Below are 27,194 nucleotides of genomic sequence, written 5' to 3'. Positions count from 1 at the left end.
TATTTTCCGCACTCCGCGCATGCGCCGTCGCGAACAAATCTGGCACGTCACGTGACCCTAACCTCAATTTCGTGCTTGGTGAAAAAACGCGCCGTAAGGAGGCGACGGTCTGTTCGACTCGCGTAATTTCGATATTCATCTCCGGCTCACCTACGACTCGTATCGCAAACTCACGCTCGGCCCGAAAAGACCGAGTTTCCTTCCTTGTTGCACAATGTAATATTGCGATAACAACAATTCTCTTTATCTCTGCAGCAGCAGGTTGGACTTGCAGGCTTGGCGAATGAATCATCCTCAAAATTAGCTTTTGTTCGTGTCTGATGTGCTTTCAAGTATCTATATTCTTCATCTTTTTTTACCCCGTCTTTTCTTTCACGCCTTTCCATGCCTTGTAACTTGTAATTTACCGCGGAATCTGCCGCAACTAACGTAAATACACCTTACATATATATGCACGTACGTACGTTTGTACATACAAAACGAATCGCTAAGGCCCGAATGGCTTAACGCGCATGCGCGTAAATTCGAGAGCAAATGCGGTTGTTTCGTCGGTGCAACCAACTTGCAACGACGTTTGTGTATAACCTCGAAAATTTTGACAACTTTCGGCGATATGAATTTACGAAAGTTGGCAGCCCTGAGAAAACAATCACGCTTGCTCTCGAATTTTAGCGCATGCGCATCGGACCATTCATTTTTTGGCAATTCACGTTCTATATTAAATTGTACATGTATATTAAGGGTGTTTGAGTTAGAAAATTAATTTGCGATTTTCGACCACGGCAGTTTCGAAAAAGTTTGTTTATCGATGAGAGATTTACGTTATGGAAAAGATCCGGCTGGGTTGATTTTTCACTTTTTGAAAAATTGTTTTAAATTTATACGATGGATGTTTGAGAAGCGTATTTGACGAATGTTTTTATCATTTACTCAATCTGGTGAAATAGTCACTATTTAATACGAAATTTTAATTTGGGAGATATGGATTCCCGGTTGCCATGTATCGTTGCGTTACGTATCGTGATCAGGAAAGAAACAACAATCGAAGCGCTACAAAATATTTCTTGACAAATTCGAAAAAGAAGCGAAAAATCAAACGATCGCAAATATTCCACACAATCTTCACAGAATCTTTCCTTCAACCTAATCAAACTGTTCAGGTGTTGTCACGGTGTGAAATTGTCAATTATTTTTTGCAAAAACACCTTAATTAACACCACTGATGTGCATATAACGCAAGCCGGTTTGTCTATAGATTAATTTCTCGCTTCCTATTGTTATACCTACGTAGGTATACAGGGTTATATATACATATTGGTGTATTTATAGACTGCTACACGCTAATTATACACCTGAGGTTGATGATGGATGCGCGTCTGCGAGGCGTGCTGCACGTCGTTATTGCCATTCCGTATTATCATCATTATCATCGTACCTTCTGCCGTATAACCTATCATTATATCCGACGCGTTTGAAATCTATTTTTCTTTTCTTTTTTTTTTTTTTTTTTTTTTTGCCATACAGTGTCCCTTTTTTCAAATTCTCATTTTATCGAAACCAATTCCACGTAAACCATTTCAAACGTGTCTTTCTCTTTCATTTTTTCGTCAACACCGATCTACAGCGTAATTAAGCAGCAGAATTCAATTTTTTTTTTTTTTTTTTTTTTCCAAACTCTATCATCGGTGAAGGAATAACCTTTTAAACTGTCATAATAACAGCTGGTTTTCAAAATTTCCTAGCACGTGTCGAATATAAAACAAATTTTTTATCGCACGATATTTGTTGGCGCGCGATACTTCGACTTAGATCGAATAGTATTTTTCAGCGTTCTTATTATTATGATTATTATTATTATTAATATTATTACTATCGTCGTCGTCGTAATTTTTTATTAGTTGCAAACTTTTCTATCTACCGTATCTACGATAAATTTCTAAACGTGTTTAACGATAAAATATCTCTTACAATTAGGTTGTTTTTTTTTTCGCCGCGAAAATAGAAGAAAAATCGTTTGTCACAATTTGTCGGAACGTTGCTTAACCGGGTGGGAAAAATTTCGACGCGGTGACAAATCGGCGTTGAAAGTATACATTTACATATGTATATATATGTATGTATATATAGTCGATGTATACGTATATAATATACTTATATTCACGGGGATTGCAACAGTTGGGCACATTGCCCAGATTCGGTAAACACTCTTGTAAAATACGTTACATTTACACGCGCGTATAAAACGCACGTACCATATTTTTTCCTCTATCGCGTCCTAGTCACGTGCAATAGTGTTATGTAGTCTACGGACGTTATATAAACGGTATGATAGAAAAGTCAAACGTGAATTCGGGAAACCCGGTAAGTCGTACGTAATTCGAGACGCCCTTTGAGGAATCATGGTTAAAGAGAGACAGAGACAGAGAGAGAGAGAGAGAGAAAGAAAATTCACATCGGCAACTTCGAGAATAGTTGAAGAAATAAATTAACGCGAATTTTCCCGTCAAAATTAATTACTCGAACAATATGTTACGATATTATATAATACATATATAGATATAGATATATACTTTCGACGATATCACAAAATTTCGGATATAACATTATACTTGGAAAATATTGGACAAATTGATGGAAGTTGATCAAGCGTTGGATTAATTACTTCGTGTGTGAATAATGCGGGGATTTTCTAAATATTTCTGCCGTGGTATTGTTAATTTTAATACCGCACGGCTGATTATTTATCCATGTATATTCTGTATCTAGACCTTCGCACGGTGTTCCAGTAATTTTTCTATCTAGTGAAATATTGAGACAATAACACACCGCGTGCTTCGCAGTTTATATTCGTAATAGTAACGAGGATTATGGAAATAAAAAAAAATAATTGCTAAACAGAATCATCGATACGTCTCGTACTTTTGCGGATGTATAACCGCGTGGAATAAAACGCATTCCGGCACGTTTGAAACGCGCAAATATCGGTAATGTATGATATAATTTACTAGCTACGCGTAATATACGCGCGTACAAACTTACAGATCAAAGATTTATGCAACTCGCGTCTAGGTATTTGCAATACACGCACGCGTTGTATATCGGACGATATGCGTGGAATTTGAAATTGATACGTAAGGATTGCACTTGGTATTAAAAATAGGTATCGTGCGATACAGCGTAACGATAGCTTGGCTATTTATTGCAACGACGCCTGAATAGCTTCTCGCTCTCTTTTCATTCGTTCCGCGATTTCCGCTTCAATTTTTTGCCACCGCATGAAACATCCGTCCCTGTTAAATACAACAACGATTACAGAAATATATTTTTCACCTCGTTGAAATGAAAAATGGAAACTGAAACAAACGTCGCGAAATCAATTTTCCCGTGGTCGATACCCACGGCAAACAATTTCCAACATCTTTCCTCTCTCTCGAAGAGGGCTAAATTTTTCAAACGGAAGAATTCGTGTGATAAAAAAAGCTTGAGAGTATTTTTCGAGTCAACTTTTCACCGGTACAAATATCTCGATTCGATCTTTACTCCTCGAGTACATGTGTTCGATATTCTTTCGTCACCAAAAATTTTCTCGGTTGATTTATATATACATATATATATATGGGGCATTCCACGCCAAATCAGTAAACGGTTTGCCGTGACATTCTGTTTTAAGTTTAGCAAGGAATTTTCCCTACATTAGTACGCACCCTGAAAAGATTCCCAAAAAATTGTCACATTTTTCTAATCACACGTCTTTACCCTGTGATTTTTTAAACCCATCTCAAAAACACCCAAACTTGTCTTTTGTGAAACAAGAAAAACAAACAAACATTTTGTTTCCGAAATGAAACATTTTCTAAATGCTAGAAAAAATGAGGTCAGACTCTGAATCTTGCGTGAAAATGTTTCATTTCGGAAAACAGATGGTTTTTTTTTTATTTTGCCTAAAAATCAATTTGGATGTCTTTGAGACAGATTTAAAAAATCTTTGTGTAAAGACGAGTGATTGGAAAAGATGTGAAAAAATTCTTGGTAAACGTAAAAAATGTCACGATAAACCGTTTACTGATTTCACGTGGACTGCCCCATGTATATAAATACGATGAAAGTTTTAGCTTTAAATTGAATCGAATAGCGGAAGAAAAGAAAATTATTTCACTTTGTGGCCGTCGACTTTCACCAATTTCACACACCTTAATTCGCATATATTCACCCACACACATGTATGTATATATACCTGTAATATATGTACAGTAAGTGTGACATATATTATACCTAGAACAATATATAATAATAATAATAATAATAATAATTATATAATTAAAAATACGCGACGCACTTAACAATTAATATAACAACTTCCAATGTGGATTTTTATAAAAATATTAAATCTTTTCATAATAATTAATAATAATTTAACCGTAGGTATGTGTATATATATTATACGTGTATAATGTAGTAACTATTATTTACGATATGTTTTAATATTCTGTTATCCCCCCCCAATTTCCTTCTATATCTTCACTCCCCCCCATTCGTCTATTAATAAATTAATTTATTATTTATACTATTACTGTTATTACTATCATCATTATCATTATTAATAATATTATTATTACTATCATTATACTATCGATATTATTCGGACCGATTTGATCCACCCGACGCGAATCTGCAGGGATAATAATGTGTGTGCGTAACAAGTATTACAATATTATTAATCCTTGATCCGTCGTAGCCTCGTGTTTTTCTCGCGGTGTGCGTTATTACAAAATACCATAATTACTTATCATATGACTAGGCACCTTGTATAATGTGTGTGACGTCCGGACGAAGGATCCTCTCGTTGTCGGAAAATGCTTTTCTTATTTTACTTTATTTTATTTATTTATTTATTTATTTATTTATTCTTTTCTCCGGCTTCAACTCATTTTTGAGGGATCGCCTTACCTGCAGACCCGCGTCCGTTTTGGCCGGCGTTACTGTTTTTTTTTTTTTTTTTTTTTTCTCTCTCGTTTGTTCATGTTTTTTTTCACCCCTCGCCCATCTTTTACACATTTTTTCTCTTCTGTTTTATTTACGCGACAGGAGAATATATCAGGTATAACAGGCGTAACGGGAGTCTTACGATACTTACTATAGAACAAATCGTTAGAATAAATAACAGAAAGTGTTGACAAAAAAAAAAAAAAAAGTCACAGATATGTTTGTTTAATCGACGAAAAAAAGTTAAACTTTGCCGTGTGCGATAAATCTTTTGTTTATAGCTGCAGGATATATAATCAATATAAATTAACAAAATTTTTCTTCTCAAATGGGAGAATTAGACAAAGTGTTTGATTTTTTGAAACTAGGCGACGGTAAAAATTCTTTGTCACGTTGTCGAATAAATTTTGGAGAGAAAAAACGAAAAATAAGGAGAGAAAATGAAAGAACGATAATAATTAATATATTATACTACTAACTATCCGGCTGTAAGACTCCCGATTGCACTGAAGTTTGTAAACATACTTGACTCGAATTTTATACCGAGTTATTGCGGGTTTAATACGGAGGGAGAATCGACGTGCGTTCGTGCAAGGATTGATACAGACGAATATAATGCCGGGAGAACGGAGATGTTGAGGTTACGCATTACTCCCACCTTTACCGACCGAGCAAACTCACCCTTTTTCTTCGTATATTAAATAAACGAACGAATTGAAAGGGTTGAAATTTCCACGATGAATTTTGGTACAAAAGAGCGATGCAACGTCTAAATTTGAACCCTTTCCGTTCGTTTGTTTATTTAATATAGGAAGAATGAGGGTGATTATGCTCGGTCGGTAAAGGTAGGAGTGCTATGTGCCCTTAAGCCAAAGAGCTGCAAAAGACGGAAATACCGTATAACGAAGGTTTGAAATTGCGAGTGAAGTTCATCGAGTTGAATTTAGTTCAAGCAATATTAACTTCGAGGAAAAAAAAAGTTTCAAAATCCATAAATTTCAGCTACGATACCGTAGTCGTCGATGATTTTGAAGAGATCCCAGAATTTGATCATTTCCGCAAGGAAAAGATCGTATCGTCCGAAGGATCTTAACGAACTAGAGCTCATCTCGATTGCCAGATCTGTTTAAAGTTACAAATAATTATGCTATTTTTGGCTGAAATTCACGATTTTAAAGTACCATCGGACGGATACTCCCAACCAAAAGTGATTCTCGGTGAGAATGTTTGAACACTTCGCGATGAGTTGACAGTCTGAAAAAAATGAATATCATAACCAAGTCGATAAGATGATTCTCACCGAGACTCAATTTTGGTTGGTAATATCGGTCAAATAACGTCTTAACAATGAGAAGAAAAGTTTCCGTATCACAGCCGATCAACTCGATCCGCATCGTCGTACTTCGATAGATCATCACGACCACGGTCTTACATACAGGTCTGGTAACTCCGGCACTTTTGAGTGGTAGGGGGTGTCACCGTTAGTGAGGCACACGGTCTTGTTTCCTATCTATCCGCTAGGGGCGCCATTGGCCCGGGGTATGATAGATATAGATATATACCGATAAGATAACCTGCTCATCGAAGTTTTTGACAGTTCGTAACTCAGTGTGAAGTGTGTAAACGGTGGATCATCTACACAAGATATCAAACTGTCTCAAAAGTTGTGAGCCCTCGCTTGACGTTTATGGATTTTGTTGGACTTAAACATTTGAGGATTCCGTTAAAATAAAACAATTATCACGCCCGCCATGGAATGCTGGTAAACATCTCAATCATTTTTTATTCGCATCTTTCTTCATTTTTGAGTGTTGATTCCGAAAAATCAGCTGTTCGGATCTGATTTATGATTGGCTGACCCCGAGGGGGCAGCGCTGCGGACGGTGAAGACGAGAACCACGGTTCTGCCTCATTATCCGAGTCATTCCCCACCCTAATAGTTTCCGGACCTGTATGTAAGACCGTGATCACGACCAACATCCGTCGTCCGATCTACGATCGTCTCTACTCCTCGGGCCATCCTAGATCCTCGCCAACGAGTTCGTAGAATCGCTGATTGTGCTCGTTGAAGAACCGTCTTAACTTCGTTACGACAACAGGACTGACTCTCGGATGTCTTCGACCTTTGCTCTCGCGTAGACATTTGTCGGCCGTCTCGTTTCTCAGACAGTAAAAGCCCTTCGTGTGATTGAAGTAGAAGTTCTGCCTGCCGATGCGCGGCTCTATGCCGAGGAATTCCTCGATCCTTCTCAGCTGGGGAACCGGGTCCTCGATCAGTTGGTCTCCGTTAACCACGAGGATCTGACTCCGCGAAAAGACCTCCAACCATCGGTGCATGTGCGTGTGGTAAAGCGATATCGCCACTGGTCTGTACGACTCGTTTATCGAACCGTCGGGCAGCAGGACGAGGTCCTCGAAACTACGACCGAACGAGGGTTGCTGAGGCGGCGTCTTCGACGAGGACGTCGCCGAAGACGTTGCCGAGGACGCCGTTGAACCGTGGCTTCGAAGCTGGGTGTAATCCGATATCGTTCTCGTCACCGGCTCGCGGACTATCAGCAATAGTTTCACGCTGGCGTTCATAGCCCTGATTCTCTCCGGTACCTTTTGGAAATCAAGCGGTATATATTCTTCTTTATATTCTTGCGTACGATAAGCCGAAAAAATTAGAGGAAATTTTTTGGTAAATGGACTCTGGAAGTCGGGGTGTTGTTTTGTACGGTAAATCCGATTTTTATCTTCGTCATGTACTTGACGGTACTTTTTACGGTAATTGACTAACCGGTTGACTGGTAATCGATCGGATGTGTACAGGAAAAAAGTGTCCGAATTGGACACTTGGAACATGGACGTTTTTTAATTAGTCTGACGATTCTAGATGGATTTGGACGAATATTGGTACACTACAGTTTTGGGAGTCGCTGAATCCAAATTTGAAAGCAGAATTGATAAATTCGGTATCGGATTCGGGTTCGAAATGGCGGCTTCAAAGAGGCCTCAGCACCCTTGCAGGTACCTACCAAAAAATCGAGAAGTGGAATAAGTCCTTCGAAACTTGTTACTCGGGGGTTTCTTAGGTCGCTGATGATGGGTCCGTTGTCAGAATTGAAGAATTGCAATATGAAGGATCCAAAACGGTGACAGCAATAGTTGAAACCCATACAGGTACACCGCGTTTCGAATTTGAACACAACGGAACAATTTACGCCAACTTACCCCTGTATTAAAAAAACCCCGGGTACCAATTTTCGGTGTAATTTGGTCGGTTGTATGTGGCCACCAGTTTCTGCACGAAAACTGTCCCAGTCAACCGGTTGACTCCAACTTCCCAAACATCGAGGCGCCTGTAAGGTTTATAAAAAAGCAAGAAAGTCAATTCGAGCATTGTTACCTCGGGTGTGACAAAGTAGCTGGGACTTTTCTCGATGGTGATTTGCCCCTTGAACGAGTACGGCATCTTCCTCCTGTACCACTCGAGGCCCTTTCCGTAATTGTCGTCGCGGTCGAAGAAGTGAACCTCACCGGCCGCCTTCTGTATCTGGGGATGTAGGAACAGCATCTCGAGGAGGGCGCGGGTGCCGCATTTTCTAACGCCGATTATTATCGCCTGGGGTAGATGCCGGCTCGTCCTTGGGAAGTGTACCTTGTTCGAGAATAGTAGCGGCGGCGTGACTCGGACCTTCGAGACCATCTCCTGCACCGTCCTGCCCTCGACACCCGAGGCGGCGTGCAGACTGTAGACGGCGCTGTCGTAGAGGACGTGGAACGTCAGGAATAGGGATATCAGGGCCACGGAGAGGAACGCCGCCGCCATCTTCGGACGCGATATGCCGACGACCAGGATGCAGTCCGCCGCGTCCGCCTCTGCCGGCCTCATGGCGGATCGCGGCATCCATCTGTCGGTCAGACACGTCATTCTTTTTCGATGCCAGCACGGCCTCGATTCGTACGCTCATTTTCTAACTCGGAACAGTTTTTATTTGAAAACTTGGAAAAATTAATTTGATTGTACGTTATCTAGATAAAAAATAATTATCTCAAGATAATCATCTTTCATCTTGTACAGATAACGCGGGTGAAATTTATCTTTCATTCTCGCCTGGACGAATTTCCCGTTAACCTTCGTGTTTTTTTTTCAGTTACTATATAACGATATTTGAGATAATCATCTTGAATGAATTTAGTCATCTTTCATCTTGTACAGACAATACGGATGAAACTTATCTTTCACTATTGCCCAGCAAATCTCTCGTTCATCTTCGTCTTTTTTCACTTCTTTATAATGATATCTGAGATAATCGTCTTAAATGAATTTAGTCATATTTCATCTCGTACAGATAACGCGGGACAAATTTACCTTTCTCTTCATCGAAAAAAAATCTCCCGTTCAGCTTCATACTGTTTTTAGTCATTATAACGATATCTGAGATAATAATCTTGGAAGAACTTAGTCATCTCTGATCTTATATAGATAACTCGAGTAAAATTTATCTTTAATCGTCATATAGACAAATCTCCGATTCGACTTCATCTACTTTCAGTTATTATATACATAGATATCTGAGGTAATCAGTTTGAATGAATGTAGTCATCTTTTATCTTTTACAGATAACGCGGGTCAAATTTATCTCTCGTTTTCGCCTAGATCAACCCGACGAATAAAATATTATTACTTGTACAATCGTTCGTGTGTATCTTGCGTATTATTATATGTATAACCCTCGATGTGTGAACTCTGACTTATACGAGTGTACGTATGAAGCGGCGGAAAGCAAGCGACTGGACGAATGTCCGATCAATTTGCTGATCTCGTATACACGTACAAGGAATACATAACCGTCGTATATGTATATGCTGCACCCGGGAGATTCTAATCGTATTTCACCAAACAAATATTGAAATATCCTTCATCCGTTTCTCACCATCGAAACTCCATCGCTTTCATCGATCGCGTACAAAGATTGCATCGCTGTTTGCCGGAGTTTGTTTTTTTTTTTTTTTTTTTTCTTTTACCCCTTATGGAAATCGAATAAAACTTTACTTTCCTTCTTCCGTTTTTTTTTCTTTTTTTTTTCTCTACAACAATATTCGAAAGTTTTCACCATTCTATAGAGCGATTTGAAATGTTTAATTCGTGCTTGCTAAACTCGTCGTTCATAATTTTAGTACATTCTTTTTTTTTTTTTTTTTTTTGTTGTCGACTCTCTCGCGTTTGTTGGGAAAATTATTCTAGCCTGCGACTGTATATAATTGATTATACGTATACAGGTGCAATAACGCGTTGCGATAATTATTCGTTGTAATTATTGTCAAAAGGGAAAATCTAATTATGAAATTGACACGAGTATTTTCAATTATATAATATGAATATCTGAATATTAGTTGCTCGAAAACTTGACGATAGTTGGGTTATGAAATTGAGAAAAAAAGAAAAATGTGTATAAAATGGTGAAAATTAATTATTACTTTTTAAATAAATCATCGTAGTTCAACTTACAAAACATCTATGGGGGATTGGTAGGACCAGTCTTGACGAGGCGAATACTTTTTGCTGAGCATCTGCGCTGTGAATTTTCTTCACCGCATTATTTTCAGACCTGTTAACATATTGCGAGAAGAAAAAAAAAAAAAAAAAATTGGTATTACAAGATTATTAATAACTCGTTTAAATTAATTGTGCGAGGAATTATTAATTGGTGGCAAATTATTTATTACTATTTTATTTATTTTTTTTTCTTTCTCCTTCAAACTCACGAACCATTAATCATCGAAAATGAGTTGTAGAATTTTTCGACGAAACGTTGATGTTTATTTATACCCGTACTAGTTAATAATAGTTGTGTAAAATTTCAATCGTCGTTGAGATCTCTGATTGATTGAAGAGAATCATTCAACAAGATTAAGATTGTATAAAAATTGAATTTGTATTTTACGTCATACACTTAATACTCAACTATTGTTATTCTGCATACAAAATGGAATAATATTAATCGTTCGTTTCCCTTCGCCAAACTCTTGATTATTTTATCGTTATCGCATCGGGTGAAACTTTGTTGCAATAAATTTACTTCCTTATCGCGATTTAAAATAGCTGCTTGACGAATAGATGCAAACAATTATTTTTATTTCTTTTTCTTCTTTTATTTTTATTTAATAACGGACCACGGACGATTATCCTGCGATAATATCTCGCCGCTACTTCCTATTAAACATTGTACATCGTACACGATCGGACCTAGAGAAAAATGGAAGGTACGATTTTTCATCCCCTCAATTATCGAGCCGCTAATTTTAACCATTGTTTAGATAATCTGATGCCGTATAAGAAACAAACGGACCGAAACAACGTACAGACAGCCCTTCCATTATATTCCATTCCATTCCATTCCATTACATTCCATTCCATTACATTCCATTCTATTCTGTTCTATTATACTCGATTCTATTCTATCCCAACCACGAATTGTTAAAAGGAAAGGATAATACAAAAGAGTTTAGTATATAGCGAATAATATAGACGTATACGTGTAGAAACTCGGAATCAGGTGACGTGACGAGTTTCCGTTTTCCTTACTTCGTCTTGAGTGGGAGGAGAAAGAAAAAGGTAGAGAGAAGTGAAAGTAAAAAAAATCTCAACCGTGATTGAATCTACTTAGGTATCGTATTTATTTAATACTTTGGAATAATTTCTTGTTTCTTTTTTTTTTTCTCTCTAGGGATACGGAAAAATTTTGTTTGCCAAGGTGTGCAAAAATTGTTGACCATGTTTTGCGTTATATCAGTTAAATCCTTGGTTCCAAAATGATAAAGTAACAAATATCTTTTCATTTTCTTTTTTTTTTCTCTCTCTTTTTCCCTCTCTTTTTCTCCGACGCGCAGGAATAAGTTCACCATCCTATTGTTACAACACTCTCGTCGGCCTAAAATTTTAAACGAGTCGAGAAAGAGAACGGAAAAAATAAGAGACGAGATGAGAAGAGTCGTTGAAGATTAATTACAATAATTTCGACCGTGAATTTGTCATTCAATTGTCAATTACAAATGTTTGTAAGCGGTACAATTTACGATGACAATACAATTATTTATATTCAGATTACTTGAACACATTTATTTATAGATCGTGGATATTATTATAATTTTGAAAAAAAATAAGTCGTTTACCTGTAATAAATTTCTATTTATTTATTTATTTATTTATTTATCTGTTTTTTTAATCTCTTTTTACAAATAATCGGTAAACTACGTTGTAGGAGAAGTTGTTGGAAGTAGAAGGGAACGAGGAGAGAAGAAAGGCAAAAAAATGTGATAGTCGATACTCGTTTTAATATTCGTACATATATACATACATATATATATATGTATGTATGTATATCGAGTATCTACTTATATCCACTACGTGCAGCTGCAGGCTATTAAACGTAAATATTACTGAAGAAGACGTCGCAGTGCCGCAGGGTCTGGTCTCACAAGCTGATAGAGTCATAGATAGTATCGAGGAAAAATCCGAGGCTATTGCAACGGTGGTCTTATAATATTACTCGAGGAACCGCGAGTATAATTTTACATACTCGGTATCCACCACCCCCCTCTTATATGCGCTGTTACAAAATTTCGCATGCAAATATCCTACAGGTACACATTTTATTGGATCAAGTTTTATTCGGATACGGAACGGAATTCGAATTACGTTTTTTTCTTTTTTTTTCTTTTTTTTTTTTTTGTCAAATTTTACAAAAATTTTCACAAACCGAGCGTGTCCTTCTTCTTTTCCTCTTACATTTTCTTTCAAACATTTTATCCAACGAACGAAACTCGGAGAAATATTCTTTTCTTTTCACGATCCCCTTAGATTTTTTACCCTTGGAAGATGTCGCGGGAAGACAAAAAATAATAATATTAATAATTATATGTTGAATAAAAAAAAAAAATAAAAAATTGTTCGCGATCCAAGTAATCGAGATAAAATGTTTCTATACGCTGTAATACCCACGTGCATATTTGTTATTATATATATGATACATGTATAAACTGTACGTGTAGGTACGTGGGATAAGGAAGAAGAGTTCATCCATCTTCGAAATCCCTTGTGGATATGGTGGAAACGGGAACGGGCGGGAGAGATGAAAAAAAAAAAGAGATAAAAAAATAAAATTGAGACGAGAGAAAAAATAAAGAAAGGTTTTTAAAAAGAGAGAAGAAAAAAAAAAGTTAAGAATACGTAAAAAATTTGCACTATCGTCGATCCTTTTCTGGTTGTTGCAACGCAAAATCAGTTTTTGAGGTTTACTCTACTTTTTTAGACAAATAAGGCGGTAACGTCAATTTATTCTTGCACGAGCATTAAATTTTCGCAACAGTAGAAATCCGGGTCATAGCTAGAAAACTAATTTTCATTTTCTACCTAGAACTACATTTCTCGATTTTGGTAAAAAATGAAAATAGCTCAGTACCGAGCTGGTAACTGTGACTAAAAATTTCTCTCGGTGTGTAATACAATTTTCGAGGTCGTGTAAAATTTCTCGCTCAAGGATACGGAAAATTTCGTTTAAAATCGCGTATACGTACACATTCGGCGAAAAGAGGTAAAATAAAAAAAAAAAAAATGTCAAAGAAAAAGGAAAAAAAAAACAAAAAAAAAAAAAATCAAACAAAGAACGAATCCTTTGAAGATGGAACGAGTGTTCGGTGCAGGAGTCAAGCTGGATTACAAAGAAGACTAAAAAAATGTGTGTACGCGTGTGTGCGTTTGTAAATTCGTCGAGTCAAAGGCATAACTCAATAAAAGGGGGGGGGGGGGGGGGGGATGGCGGCTTACGGAAGGAGGACGGAAAAGCAAGCAGCGAGTTTCTCGTTAATCAGTGCGTAGGCGAGATTCTCGCGTGGCACGTGAAAGGAATAGTATACTACACACACCCTCCACGCCTCTCTGCTACACACGGCTCTTTCACGCGTACAACATCCTCGGCGAGGTCGGGACGCATGCGCCCGCCGTCCCGGTACCAACCCCTAAAAAGACCACCCAGCTCCGACGTCCTCGGCCGATGATATGAGTCAAGGTCTGCCGATCGACCTGACCTGCCCGCTTCTGAGCCGCGCTGCCTCCTTCCAATTGCCGGTGGTAGTGGTGGTGGGGGATGAAAAAATAACAGGGGGGGTGGGGGTTGAAAGACGGAACGAAACCGATCGCTTGCTTAGTTTTAAATTTTTGACGAGTGATTGTTGTTACAATTTTATCGCTCGGTTAGTCGAATAAATATATATATATATATATATATATATATATAGAATCCATTAACGAGAATATTTTACTCGTCGAAATGTTTCGATATATCGTACGTAACGCGGCAATTTCGAAATTAACCCTTGAACGGGGTAACGGGAGGGGGGTGGGGGGGAGGACACGCAACGCGAATTCAAATTTCCCGCCGCAGGAGAGAACGAGTGTTTATTGTTTTCGACTCCGAGAGACGCGTCGATTTTTTTTCGCCACATTTTTTTTTTTTTTTTTTTTTTTATCAAGAAAACTAAGAATATTAAACCCTGCAGAGGAAACTTGACGATACGACGTGCCCGAGATAATGGAATTCATAAGATTTGGAGCGTTTTTTTTTCGGGTAGAAAAAAAAAATAACAAAACAATGTCACCGTTCTAGGCTTGAATGGAAAAAGAAAAGAGAAGCGAACGAAAAAAAAAAAAAACAAATCTCGTTAGTTTTATCCTGCAAACAGAAAGCGTTTACCTTTCCTAAGCGAACATTTTTTTCGATTACATACGCACGCGATGGTTGATATACAGTGAAGGGTGAAAAAAAGAAAAACACTCACAGAGAATTCGAAATTTGTAAATGTAGAGAGAGAAAGAGAGAGATGTCGGGGAATTTTTGTGTTATGGTATATTATGGGTGATGAAAGCTTATAATAATAATAATAATAATAATTTTTGTTACATCGTGCAGAGGATTTTTTAAAATTTGTCTTATTTCTGTGGTGAAATATTTTTTGGTCACCGTATAATTAGCACGATAAATAATTAAATTCAAAAATATGTACCTTGATATTTTCGAAAATCAAAAAAAAAAAAAAAAAAATTCATATGTAAGGTAAGTGTACCGGTTATTGATCCTGTTTCAATTATTGATCTGTTTTTTTTCTACTTTATTGTATCCGTTTAGTCCTCACTTTTCAAATCATCAAAAAATAAATTTGTATCGTCTCTAACTATCCAGCAATTGATTTTGTTCATCGATAAATTGATGATTTCTGTCTAAAATTAATAACACCGAAAAATGAAGGTGTCCAAGCGTGTGTCGATAACCGTTACACTCGCCATAATCGAAGAAGAGCAGGAATTTTTGAAAATATGAATATAAAACGATAAAGTAGAAAAGCAAATAAAATGAAATGAAAATAAAAGATAAAACCCGACTTTGCGACACTAATTTAAACTCATTAAACTCCTCGCCTATCGAACACTCGTCGTCTATTTTTGCAGCTTATCGTTGCCTATTCACACACATATACACACCTATGTATACCATACAAGTTTGCGTACTACCGTAGTAGTCACGTGCCATTTTAATCGCTGCTCAGTTACTCGTCGCATTTATAGCACCCACGTAGGTACGTACCTACGTACATAGATACACGAGTACCTATAGATAGACTATGGATAGAATAGCAGTGCATTGTGTGTACTTGCCGGGCGAACACACTGGGTGTGCATGTATTATGCAGGAGGGATGGGGTTGACCGACGAGGCTGCAACCCTGACGTATAACACACCTTATAACCATTCATCGACCCGAATCCCCGCACATAGAGTAAATTTCCTTCCGCCTCTTGTTCGTATAACCTACATTTTCCAAGATGTATAAGGTATATAGGTACATGTACGTATGTATGTATGTATGTATCTATATGTATAGATATATGTATAACCTTTCTCAGCTGCATCGCACCGCGAGATTAAAACCTTGGAATCAATAATATGCAAACATTGAGACTCTGTCTCCCTTTTTCTCTCTCTCTCTCTCTTTTTATTCCCAGGCTTTTTTCGAATTTCTTTGACGGGTTCGATTTTGCGAAAAAAACAACAACATTTTAGGTTAATTGAAGAAATTTTTCAAAAGAAAAGGAGGTGGACAATATGGTGGATAAATAAATAAATCGTAATTTCTAAGTGGAAGGAAATTTTTATTGAATACATATCGGGAGAATTTCTTGAAAGTTGAAAACGAACCGCGCACGCGCGAGTTTTATCGGCTGTTCGCGCAGGCTGGCCAACCCGAGTTTTCGGCCGTCAAACTCTTTCCGCCGGCGACGTGGTTCCTACGAATTTTCGAGGTTAGGATCTCGAACAATCGAGACGGCGACTCGGAAAGGTTTCGGAAGCATTTGTCGTCGGGGCGGAAAGTCGATTCTTCGAAGAACGGTCGGAACTCGACGCTTGCGCTCTTTGAAAATTCAAACGCAGACATTTTGCGTAGGTTGGCCCGCCTGCGTCGCGGACGAGAATATCGCCGCGGGAACGTTTCGCCGACCAATGAGATTTGATCATTCGGCGCACGCGCGGTTCAATGTCAAGTTTCGAGAGATTCTCCCGGTATACGTATGTATACGTAGTGAAAGTTGGCGATATTCCAACCATGGTTAGATTATTCATAAATCGATCGAATCTGATCCTCTTGTTTTCTGCTCTTCTCATTGTTTTCATTTTCTTTTCCCACACAGCCCCGTTGGTCATTTCAACGTTCTACGGTGTATCTATAATTTTTCGTATGTATGGTGGATCGATAGTCAGCCAAGCGGGATTAGTATTATACGTATAGTATACGAATGATACAACTATGTTCAGCCTTGCTCACGCGCATCTCTCTAAATACATTATTATACCTGTCGGAAATAATTATCGTAAATTATGCAATATTACACGTTGAATGTGAATTCAGAGTTATCGATTCCGCTCGATATAATCGATACGTCAATAATGTTTTGCGAAATGTTGTAAACTGAGTAAATTTATAAATTATTTTTATTTTCGTTATTCACTTGTTTTAACGTTTCAGAAAATAACGTTCTAAGTTTTAATCACACTTCTTGTTGTGCGGTAATAGCGTAAAAATCGCGTCATTACAGTTGTGTCGGAGGGTAATTAAACATTCACTCTGAACAAATTATGTCATCTCTGTACAGGTTTGGAAAATAATTCATAATTTTATTTTATTTATTTTATTTTCAGTTCCCATCGCGGTGACGTATCGTAAAAATTCAGGGGTTTTTTGTATAAGTGATAGAGAAAAACGGCGGATCGGTTCTTCTCGCAGTAGTAAAGGTCCGAATCGAGTCAGCCGAAAAAATTACCGATTTTTAAGAGTTTCTTTTTCTTTCGCAAGGATAACTAATTAATAAAGAGATCGGATTGTTGGTATTTTATTAAATGTATATTAAACTAGTTTCGTATAAATTGTTTATTAAAAAAATATTTAATATTTAATATTAAAAAAAATATGGGCCTGACTTTGTACGAAACAAGTTTAATATACGCTTAATAAAAATACCAAAAATCCGATTCTTTCATCAGTTTGTTGTTACTGTGAAAAAAACTTCAACTCTTAAAAATCGGTCATTTTTTTTCGACCTTCAATGTGGCATTCCCCTCTTAAGAAGACCGAGAGAGAGAGAGAGAGAGAGAGAGAGGTGGGTGAAAAAAATTTAGCAATGATCAAGGGACGACACTCGCTGATTTAGGCTTGAATTTCGGTCGGGGTTGTTTGTCATTTTAGTATCTCCTTTCGCTCTCTCACATTCTCCGATAACTTTTTCCAACCGCTTTTTTCCCCCTTTCATCTTTTTCATTGTCACACAAACGGGCAATTCAACTTTTTCGAAATAAAATGCTAATTGGCACGTGCATGTATTGCAGGTTTTATTTGCACTCGTACTGAAATTTTTTTCAAACGATTTCACGTCTGCGGTGTGAAAATGTTGAAGTGTTACTATCGTCGAGTTTTTACCGAATGCAAAATATTTTTCACTTCGATACTGTGAAGTTTTAAAGCAGGCAGATACGTTATAAAAAAAAAAAAAAATATCGCAACGACAAAATATACGTAAAGATTGTACACATTTAACTTTCCATATCGTTTGTAATATAGATTTATAAAAATTGATTTTTTCGCTTCCTTCGAAAGTTACATAATTTTAGAAAACGTTACGATTTCTCTCCTATTTTCGATTCTTGTTCACAATTCTGGGATTCGAATTACTTCGACATATTTTTTAAAAAAAAAAACAAAAAAAAACAAAAATCGCTGTCGCGCTGAATTTGAAAAGGCGTGAAACTTCCCTTCTTGCCGTTTCCTATCTTTATTTTTCCTTCCCTCGCATATCGCCGGCAGACGAGCTGCGACCATCGACTTTTCTCTGTTTTGTATTCAGCCTCTTCGTTCCCTCGACCCAATTGCCGGTGGGTGAGGGAGGGGGGGGGGGCACGGCCGCAAATCGGGGGTGGGGAAAAAAAACTAGAAAAAAACTAGACGAGGGAAAGGAGAAATATAAAATCGGGAAAGAATGTAAGCCAATAGATCGGTCGGGATTTTTTTTTCGCATTTTCATTTCTTACCAACATTTTATCGTTTTGCAGAATTTTTCGGTTTTACGTTCGTTTTGCTCTTGTACAATTTTTATCAATTTCTTTATTCCGTTTTTTAATCTCTTGGCAGAAATTCCAACCAGCGATGACCGCTTGGTTACAAATAATCGATGCATCGATTAATCGATTGTATCGTATTTTTTTGAAACTGTGAATTTGAAACGAAAATTTTGTAAATTTCATCGTGCAGTCTCGAATGGCGGAAAAGTTTTTTCATAATTTATCGTTTCGTTGAAAATATTTTACGATAACGGGTGCAAAATATTCATTCATCTTTCACTTATTGTATGAAATAGGTAAATTAGTAAGCAAGACAATGATAATAATTGTTACTAAAAATCCTATAAATTGATATTGTATTGCATTGTTCGCGGGAGTGAAAAACAAAAACCGATTGTGAGGAAAAATAATCGATTATACTCGATTAATCGGTTTAATCTAATATCAATTATTTTTCGTCATTCTTAATTTTCACGATCTTTTATGTTCTACTTATGTTTTTCTCTTATAACTCCCTCTCTCTCTCTTTCTGTCTTTCAGCCAAACGAGTGGCGGGCTTTCATTTCTGGAACTGGAAGGACTAATCAAAAGATCAAAGGAAAACGGTACGGATGTAAAACAGAGTTAATCTTCAGGTTTTTATTGCCATTATTACTGTTATTATTACTGTTGTTGTTACACAACACAAAAAGCGCGTCTTGCCCGAAATTTCACCACTTTCCGTATACATATATATGTATATATGGTTTGGTATATATATATATATACATTTGTATGTGTATGTGTGGATATTATTTTTAACTGCCACTGCCCTCGAGAATCAAGCGTGAAATCGACGTGTAAAACAAGGGGTGGAAAATCTCCACGTGTATACACATATGTAATGTATATTTACACACATCGTACAGACGTGTGTAATAAAGGGGTTTGTAGCAGAGCCGCAGAGATTGCTGATCACCGCACTGAATATTTTTTACCTTGGCTGTTTTTTTTTCCTCCTCATTCTCTCCGTCCATTTATTTGTTGTTCCCCCTTAGGCGCGATTCGATTTCGTATTTTTTGTCGACGATTTCTCTTCACCTTTGTTCTTTTTCAGTTTTCCTTGTTCTTTATTCTTCCACACACGCGCAATGTAGCTACAAGTACGTGGAATCGAACAAGTGCTACGTTTACAATTTTTTTTTTTTTTATTGATTTCCATTTTACGTATATTTTTAATTTTTTTTGTTTCTTTTTTTTTTTTATTTTACCACATTAGCGTCCGCGGTATAGAATTATTTTCACATCAGGTTTTCTTACGAGTAGTTTTTTTTTCTCTACCCTTTGTTTTTCTTTAGCTTTTTTTTTTTTTTTTTCTCTCCTCTTTTTCGGTTTCGTTTTCTTCTCCCTTTCTTCCTTTACCGAATAATAGTAATTTCAAGCGATCGTTACGCGCGGTATATTTGTTGTGAGAATTATTTTTCATCAGAAATATTGTCGGTACGTCAACACGTATTGTACATTACACGTATCATAAATTAGGTTTAGGTACTTGTGTTATAGAAGGGCTAAGAAAAATACAAAAACAAAAGGAAAAAAAAAATAAGACAAAGAAAAAACAATTGACGAAACGGATGATGATTCGTGCGGTTAAGCACATTTGTTTAGGATACATATATATATATATATATATATATATAGCGAGAATGAAGATACAACTTTTTCGGTATAATGCAATAAAACCATAGGTTATTGTTAATGATAGCGAGTTAACGTTTCTGAGGGCCACTGATCGTAAGATTCTTTCTCTGTTTGGATCACGCGATTTGTGCACGATGTGTAACGTATGACGTACGTATGTATATGTGTGTATATATATATATATATATATATATATATATATATATATAAATTTTTTTTTTATTTCTTTTCTTCCTTTATATTCCGCCCCTTGACTTTGCGCGAAACACGCGCAACTCTATTCGCGAAATCTGCATCGTTGTCTCAGAATCGATTTGCATACATCGTTCACGGAACGAAAATCGCCACGTCATGTAATACCAATGAATATACGACGTAGGTGATACGTGTATGTATGTATGTAGGTATAGGTGTTGTACTAATTTATGTACTCTAAATATGTCTCTATATAAATACAATATTTATCGTAGGGAAGAAAAAGAGAACAAAGAGCGTAGACGTAAAATTCGATGTATGATCTACGCACACACGCGTATATATACCGGGAGAATCTCTTGAAAGTTGAAAACGAACCGCGCAGGCGCGAGTTTTATCGGCTGTTCGCGCAGGCTGGCCAACCCGAGTTTTCAGCCGTCAAACTCTTTCCGCCGGCGACGCGGTTCCTACGAATTTTTGAGGTTAGGATCTCGAACAATCGAGACGGCGACTCGGAAAGGTTTCGGAAGCATTTGTCGTCGGGGCGGAAAGTCGATTCTTCGAAGAACGGTCGGAACTCGACGCTTGCGCTCTTTGAAAATTCAAACGCAGACATTTTGCGTAGGTTGGCCCGCCTGCGTCGCGGACGAGAATATCGCCGCGGGAACGTTTCGCCGACCAATGAGATTTGATCATTCGGCGCACGCGCGGTTCGTTTTCAAGTTTCGAGAGATTCTCCCGGTATATACTCATTACTTACGTATAAACGTTGAAAGCGTTGTATACAACAGCTTGTTTACACTTGACATTTAATCACAGCGAGGATACATGCGTATGTATATATGTATGTATATATGTACATACATAAATATACGTACTACATAATACGTATGTAAAATCCGTATATGTATATATACGTATATGTATACGTATATAGACACGTGTAACGTTTATACGACGTCGGTTTGTTTTCCCACGTTAAGCAAACATTTAACCAACCGCATTACCCACTAATCCGTTCGTCAATTACATAGTTAACGAGGCTCCCAAAATTATTTCACGTCATTGAAACGCGTTCAAGTATCCGCGTATTGCGTATAACAGCGTTCTTTTTTTTTTTTTTTATACTCGTGGGAAAATTTTTGCAAAAAATTTGTTTCAGCTCGTGTTCTATTTTTTTTTTTTTTTTTGTTGTTTACTTCCCGAAAAAATAAAAAAAAAGACCGAAAAATAAAACACCCGACAGTATTGTTAATAATAATATTATTCACATACACAGTCAAAAGTGATTCGGATATCCATTTTTTTTTTGTTTTGTATTGTTTTTTTTATCACCTCTGTTTATCAATTCTTTTTTTATCAATTTCATCCATCTTTACATTATATATAAAATTTTGTACCGCGTGTTGGCTTTGTTACAAAGACAGGGTATAATTTTGCAGGTTTAGTTGTATATTATATAAATCATTACGCGTATATATACATCGAAACTGTAATAACGTTGATGTCGGACACGCCTTACAGCGATGTACAGACTATACGTATACGTACATAATTACATATTATACCATATTTATAGGTATGTATAAAAAAATGCCAACCGCTTGCAGGATAATCTCGTGAAACGATCTGACCGTTTTCGCTTTCCCTATGCCGAGTGTCGTCTTTTCCTCTTTTAAAATCCTTCCAACTTTCTTCTTCTTCTTCTTTTGCTTTTATTCTCATCCGTATTCACGTGGTATGTATGCGTGTAACGAAGGACCGATTGCACGATTTTCAAGCATATATTTATTCCACGTGGCACGAAGAATAACAATTTTCCTTCCGTAACTACACAATGTCTCTTCGTTTAGCAAAGAGAGCGGAGCGTGAAAAGTAAATATATTGAGAAAAAAAAGTAAACGAAGAAGAAGGGTGGAATAAGAAAAAAAAAACACGACTTCCGGTCTTTTCGTTTATTAATTTATGCCAATTGTAATTGGGGAAAACAATAATATATATATATAATGACGGTAAAAAATTACGACGATTACGATTTACGAAAAAAAAAAAAAAAAAAAACAGTCGATCGTACTCGATAAATCGGAAAAGATTAATCGATTCTTTTTCGACATTCTCAGACTAGGAATTGTAATTTCATAAGTTTCGCCGTAAAGCAATCGCAGCGCTAATTTCTTTCCTCGGTGTGATTGGTACAGACGTGTGTATATATATATATATATATATATATATATATATATATATATATATATATATATATATATATATGTATAGGCAATCACAATGCCTAGTCGTGGTTAAGTCTCCGGAACGAATCGGACCGATTCTCTCGGGACATTTTTAGGATTGCGGCCTGATTATTTCGCATTATGGTTGAATAGCGCTGACCTTTCGATGTTTGATGATCGTAAAAGAGAAGGAAAAAAAAAAGAAAAAAGAAAAACCATCCTTAAAACAACCCGTTTAGATATATAATATTGCTATTTGCAAATAACTAGTTCCTGATTTTTTTCTAAAATTGCATAAATTCATCATTTGTCGAAAAGTTGAGTAAAAAAAAAAAAAAAAAAAAAAAAAAAAACGTTGTTTCAACGTATATGTATAAAAATAACTAATATAAGATGTGGAAAATGTTGAAATTTTATCTCGTCAAGGTAGAGTTGAATATTTCGGTGTTGTCAGTTTATTTATTTATTTTTTTTGTCAATATAAATATCACACGATGAGATTTCGTTTTTCTGTGATTGTTTATTTTCTCTTTTATTCAATTTTTTTTCTTATATATTGTAATATATATTATAGTATCGTACATGAAACGCAGAGGCGACGAGTTGATCCCGAACTTTTTTTTCTTACACCCAGCGGGAACGAGAATTTATGACAGTTGAGACGGAATTTTTTTCATCCCACGCGTCGCAAATATTCATTTTTTAAATTATTCAATTTAAAACTTGTAGAAGTACACGATTTTTCTCACTATACGTAGTATACGAAACTCATTTCTAGTTTCAAAATTATACGTATACATGTATACATGATTTGTTTACGAATACGTGAATTCTCGAGTACAAGTATTAATCGTAATTATTACGCCTGTAATAATACAACGATTGTTCCGAAGTAATCGTTTATCGATGCGCGGTGAATAACGGGAAGGAAAGTGAGGGAGGGAAAAGGGAAGGAAGAACAAAAAAAAAAAAGAAAAAGAAAACAAAGTTTGAGGAACTTTTTTTTTACGCGCACCAGCGCTTAATATTAATATATAATAATATGTATATATATATATATATATATATATATGTATGTATATATATGCCTTTTCAATTAGCAGGGAGAATTATTCGAAAGGAATTAATATCGGAACTTCCTGGCCGTACGTTTAGCAATTAATAAACCGCAAATGAAAATATTTTCTCAACGACCCTCGATTTTTATTTTAATTCTCCTCAACCTGTTGTTATGATGAAATTAGAAAGAAAATTTTTTTTTTAATTGTTATGTAACCCAATGCGAGGTAGGAGAAGAATTCACCATATACTGTAATATACGACTTGATTTTCAAGACACAAACTTACGGAATTTGAGAAAGAGAAACAATATACTGAAAATTGGCTTGCAATTTACGGTTTGTTTTAAGAAAATTTTTCATCATCGTTGCGTAACATCGACAATCGTTATATTCATTTTCTGTCCATGAAATTCCCGTTTTTCTTTATATTTCTCACAGATTCAATTTTGTCTTGACGAAAATTCTCGATCATGTTTAATTAAATTTATTTTGTTTTAAATACGAATTTACAAATATTATACAAAATTTTCGTCAAAGTCAATTTTTCATATTATTACCGTTTAGATACATTTTATACAGTTCAATTATGCCATAAAAAAAAATAATTATTTTTCTAGTAAGGCGTTACACATTAACGAATGAAATTTACGTTTTGTTTGTAACTAAACTTAACGCCGATTTTAAATTTTCTTTGGCTAAAATTTCGACCAAATTTATCACATATAATTAATAAATATCCGTTCAAGGAACAATCAATCATTTCTCAATTATCGCACAAAGTTCTGCCGATCTTATTCTTTTTTTTTTTCTTCCGTCATCAGTCATCGAGAATTTCCTCGTATAATTCTCGAGTTTCTAAAACTTCCGCCACGACACCCTAATTAATACATCGTTTTACCTCGCGGCTTCGGTGAGACGTTACAGCTCTGTTGTTATATGCTACATATGTGTTTGTTTATAATATATACATAATAATATATGTACACATATACTTTGGTATATTATAATAATACAGCTTTATATTACGCGGCAGAACGACACGCGAACTGATTAACGTTCTCCTAACGATACAAGTGAAACGTTTTTGACGTAACTTGGAAACGTGTTCAACTTTTGTAATATATTAATAGCGTAGAGAATTTATTTTTCAATTTATACTTCTACATGTACAGCATTAAGTTTTCGAATTTTCACAGACATCGAATATCGGGTAAATTACCACGAAATTTTGAGTCGATAGAATTCTAAATGTACATCGTTCGAATAATAAATCTGATGTTCGGTCGATGTGAAAGATTTTTTTTAACAAATTTTTCACCACCCGTTTCAACCATCGAACTCTTGACTCGAGAGAAGATGAATTAAAAGAAGCTAAATTTTGATTGATACAACAATTTCACATTTTTAAAAAGAAAACGATCGAGGTACGTTCAACGAAACTTTTAGTCGTGTCGATCACGCGTTTATTTGATGAAAAATTCACATTATTGGAACGAACTCGCGTCGTGTTATCCTGAATAAATTTACAGTCGGCATGATCGTTAAAAAGGCTTGATTCAATTCTGTATTAATTTGTCACAAGTATTTTGTTGAATTAAGTAAGTATTGCTGTCACCGCAATTGACTAATGTAGCATTTGATTGAATAAAACGAATTCTATCGGTTGAGAAAAAAAAACAATTTCAATGGGTACAGTGTTGAAAAATTTCCAAGCATTTGAATTAAATCGAAAATATTTTCTAACCAAATATTATACGCAAAACGTATTTAACACTAAGTATTAAAAAAAAAAAAACAAATGTTGGAACAACTCGATGGAAACTTTTCATTTCTGATTTAGTTTCTTTTTTCTTTTTTTTTTTCTTTTGTTTTGCTACTTTTATCTTCTCCTTACTTCTCTTCCTTTTATACTTCTTCATCGACCATATCGTATTTTATTACCCTAGAAATTTTCGAAAAAGGACCCAAGGGCGAAATATCCCCCCGCGGATACCAATGAAATGATTTTCTTGCGGCAGGGGGAAGGAAAATAACCGGGTTCCTTTTATTCCATTCCTTTCTCTCTTCCCGTATCCTATTTCCTCTGGATATCTCCTTCCATTTCTTGTTTCTCCTCCTCCTCCTCCTCCTCCTCCTCTTCTTTTTTACATCTTATATTGGAAAAAGTGCGGACTCTCGAAGAAGAAACTCTTTGTAATGGGGACTATTGTATATCTGTATGCGGTATAAGATGCAACTCCTTTGAACGATGAAAATAAATATCGAACTTTGAAATTCGACCTTTTCTCTCCACGACTTTCATATATATATACATACATTTGTATGCTTGAGGTACGAATCGAGGAAAATACACTGAGAAGAAACTTTGTTAACCTTGATATTATTCAAAGCTAAAGAAATCAACCATCCGTAAAGACATTTAAAATATAGATACGAAAAATAAAAGAAAGAAATTGAAAATAGACAGGTCTATATAATCATAAAAAATTATCCATTGTAAAGAAAAATCTTAAAAAATTCAGGACGGCTTTTTTGCGATCGGAGAATCGTATAAAAAATCCTTAAGCATATCAAAAATGGCGCTGGGGGGGGGGGGGGGGGGGGAATCATTGGTCGAGTTGACGTATGAGATCCTCCCCACGTACAGATGCTATACGTACATACCGGGAGAATCTGTTGAAAGTTGAAAACGAACCGCGCACGCGCGAGTTTTATCGGCTCTTCGCGCAGGCTGGCCAACCCGAGTTTTCAGCCGTCAAACTCTTTCCGCCGGCGACGCGGTTCCTACGAATTTTCGAGGTTAGGATCTCGAACAATCGAGACGGCGACTCGGAAAGGTTTCGGAAGCATTTGTCGTCGGGGCGGAAAGTCGATTCTTCGAAGAACGGTCGGAACTCGACGCTTGCGCTCTTTGAAAATTCAAACGCAGACATTTTGCGTAGGTTGGCCCGCCTGCGTCGCGGACGAGAATATCGCCGCGGGAACGTTTCGCCGACCAATGAGATTTGATCATTCGGCGCACGCGCGGTTCGTTTTCAAGTTTCAAGAGATTCTTCCGGTATATGTATACAAGAATACACACGCATATAAAGGACACTTTAGCTTTTGGCGGACGAAAAGATAAGGGGAAGGGGAAGAGAAGTAGAAACGCTGCCCGCAGGAAAGGTCAACGACACTTTCTTCCTTTATTTCTCTCTCTCTCTCTCTCTCTCTCTCTCTCTCTCTCTCTCTCTCTCTCTCTCTCTCTCTCTCTCTCTCTCTCTCTCTCTCTCTCTCTCTCTCTCTCTCTCTCTCTCTCTCTCTCTCGTCCCTTCAATTTTTCCTCCCTTTTTCTCTCAGTCACGCGTCACGTACGATCTCGCGGCGAGACCCGTACCCCGAAAGATTTATCACCAT

At 36.6% G+C, this 27,194-nt stretch overlaps 1 protein-coding gene across 1 annotated transcript in view; it reads right to left on the bottom strand.

Moving 5' to 3' along the window:
• Positions 1–6,820: 6,820 nt before the first annotated feature.
• The window catches only part of LOC124305485 (heparan sulfate glucosamine 3-O-sulfotransferase 1), a 29,591-nt gene continuing 9,217 nt past the window's right edge, over positions 6,821–27,194 (bottom strand). Inside the window, exons 3-5 of the mRNA XM_046765000.1 lie at positions 10,481–10,580; positions 8,375–8,879; positions 6,821–7,587 (exon numbers count right to left, since the gene is read on the bottom strand). Of these exons, the coding sequence (XP_046620956.1) occupies positions 6,988–7,587; positions 8,375–8,879; positions 10,481–10,542 (1,167 nt within the window). The 5' untranslated portion in view covers positions 10,543–10,580 and the 3' untranslated portion in view covers positions 6,821–6,987. The remainder of the gene's footprint in view (positions 7,588–8,374; positions 8,880–10,480; positions 10,581–27,194) is intronic.

This window comes from Neodiprion virginianus, chromosome 5 (genome assembly GCF_021901495.1).
Source record: "Neodiprion virginianus isolate iyNeoVirg1 chromosome 5, iyNeoVirg1.1, whole genome shotgun sequence".
In the NCBI taxonomy this organism is placed as follows: domain Eukaryota; kingdom Metazoa; phylum Arthropoda; class Insecta; order Hymenoptera; family Diprionidae; genus Neodiprion; species Neodiprion virginianus.
This window is presented reverse-complemented; position numbering and strand designations above follow the sequence as displayed.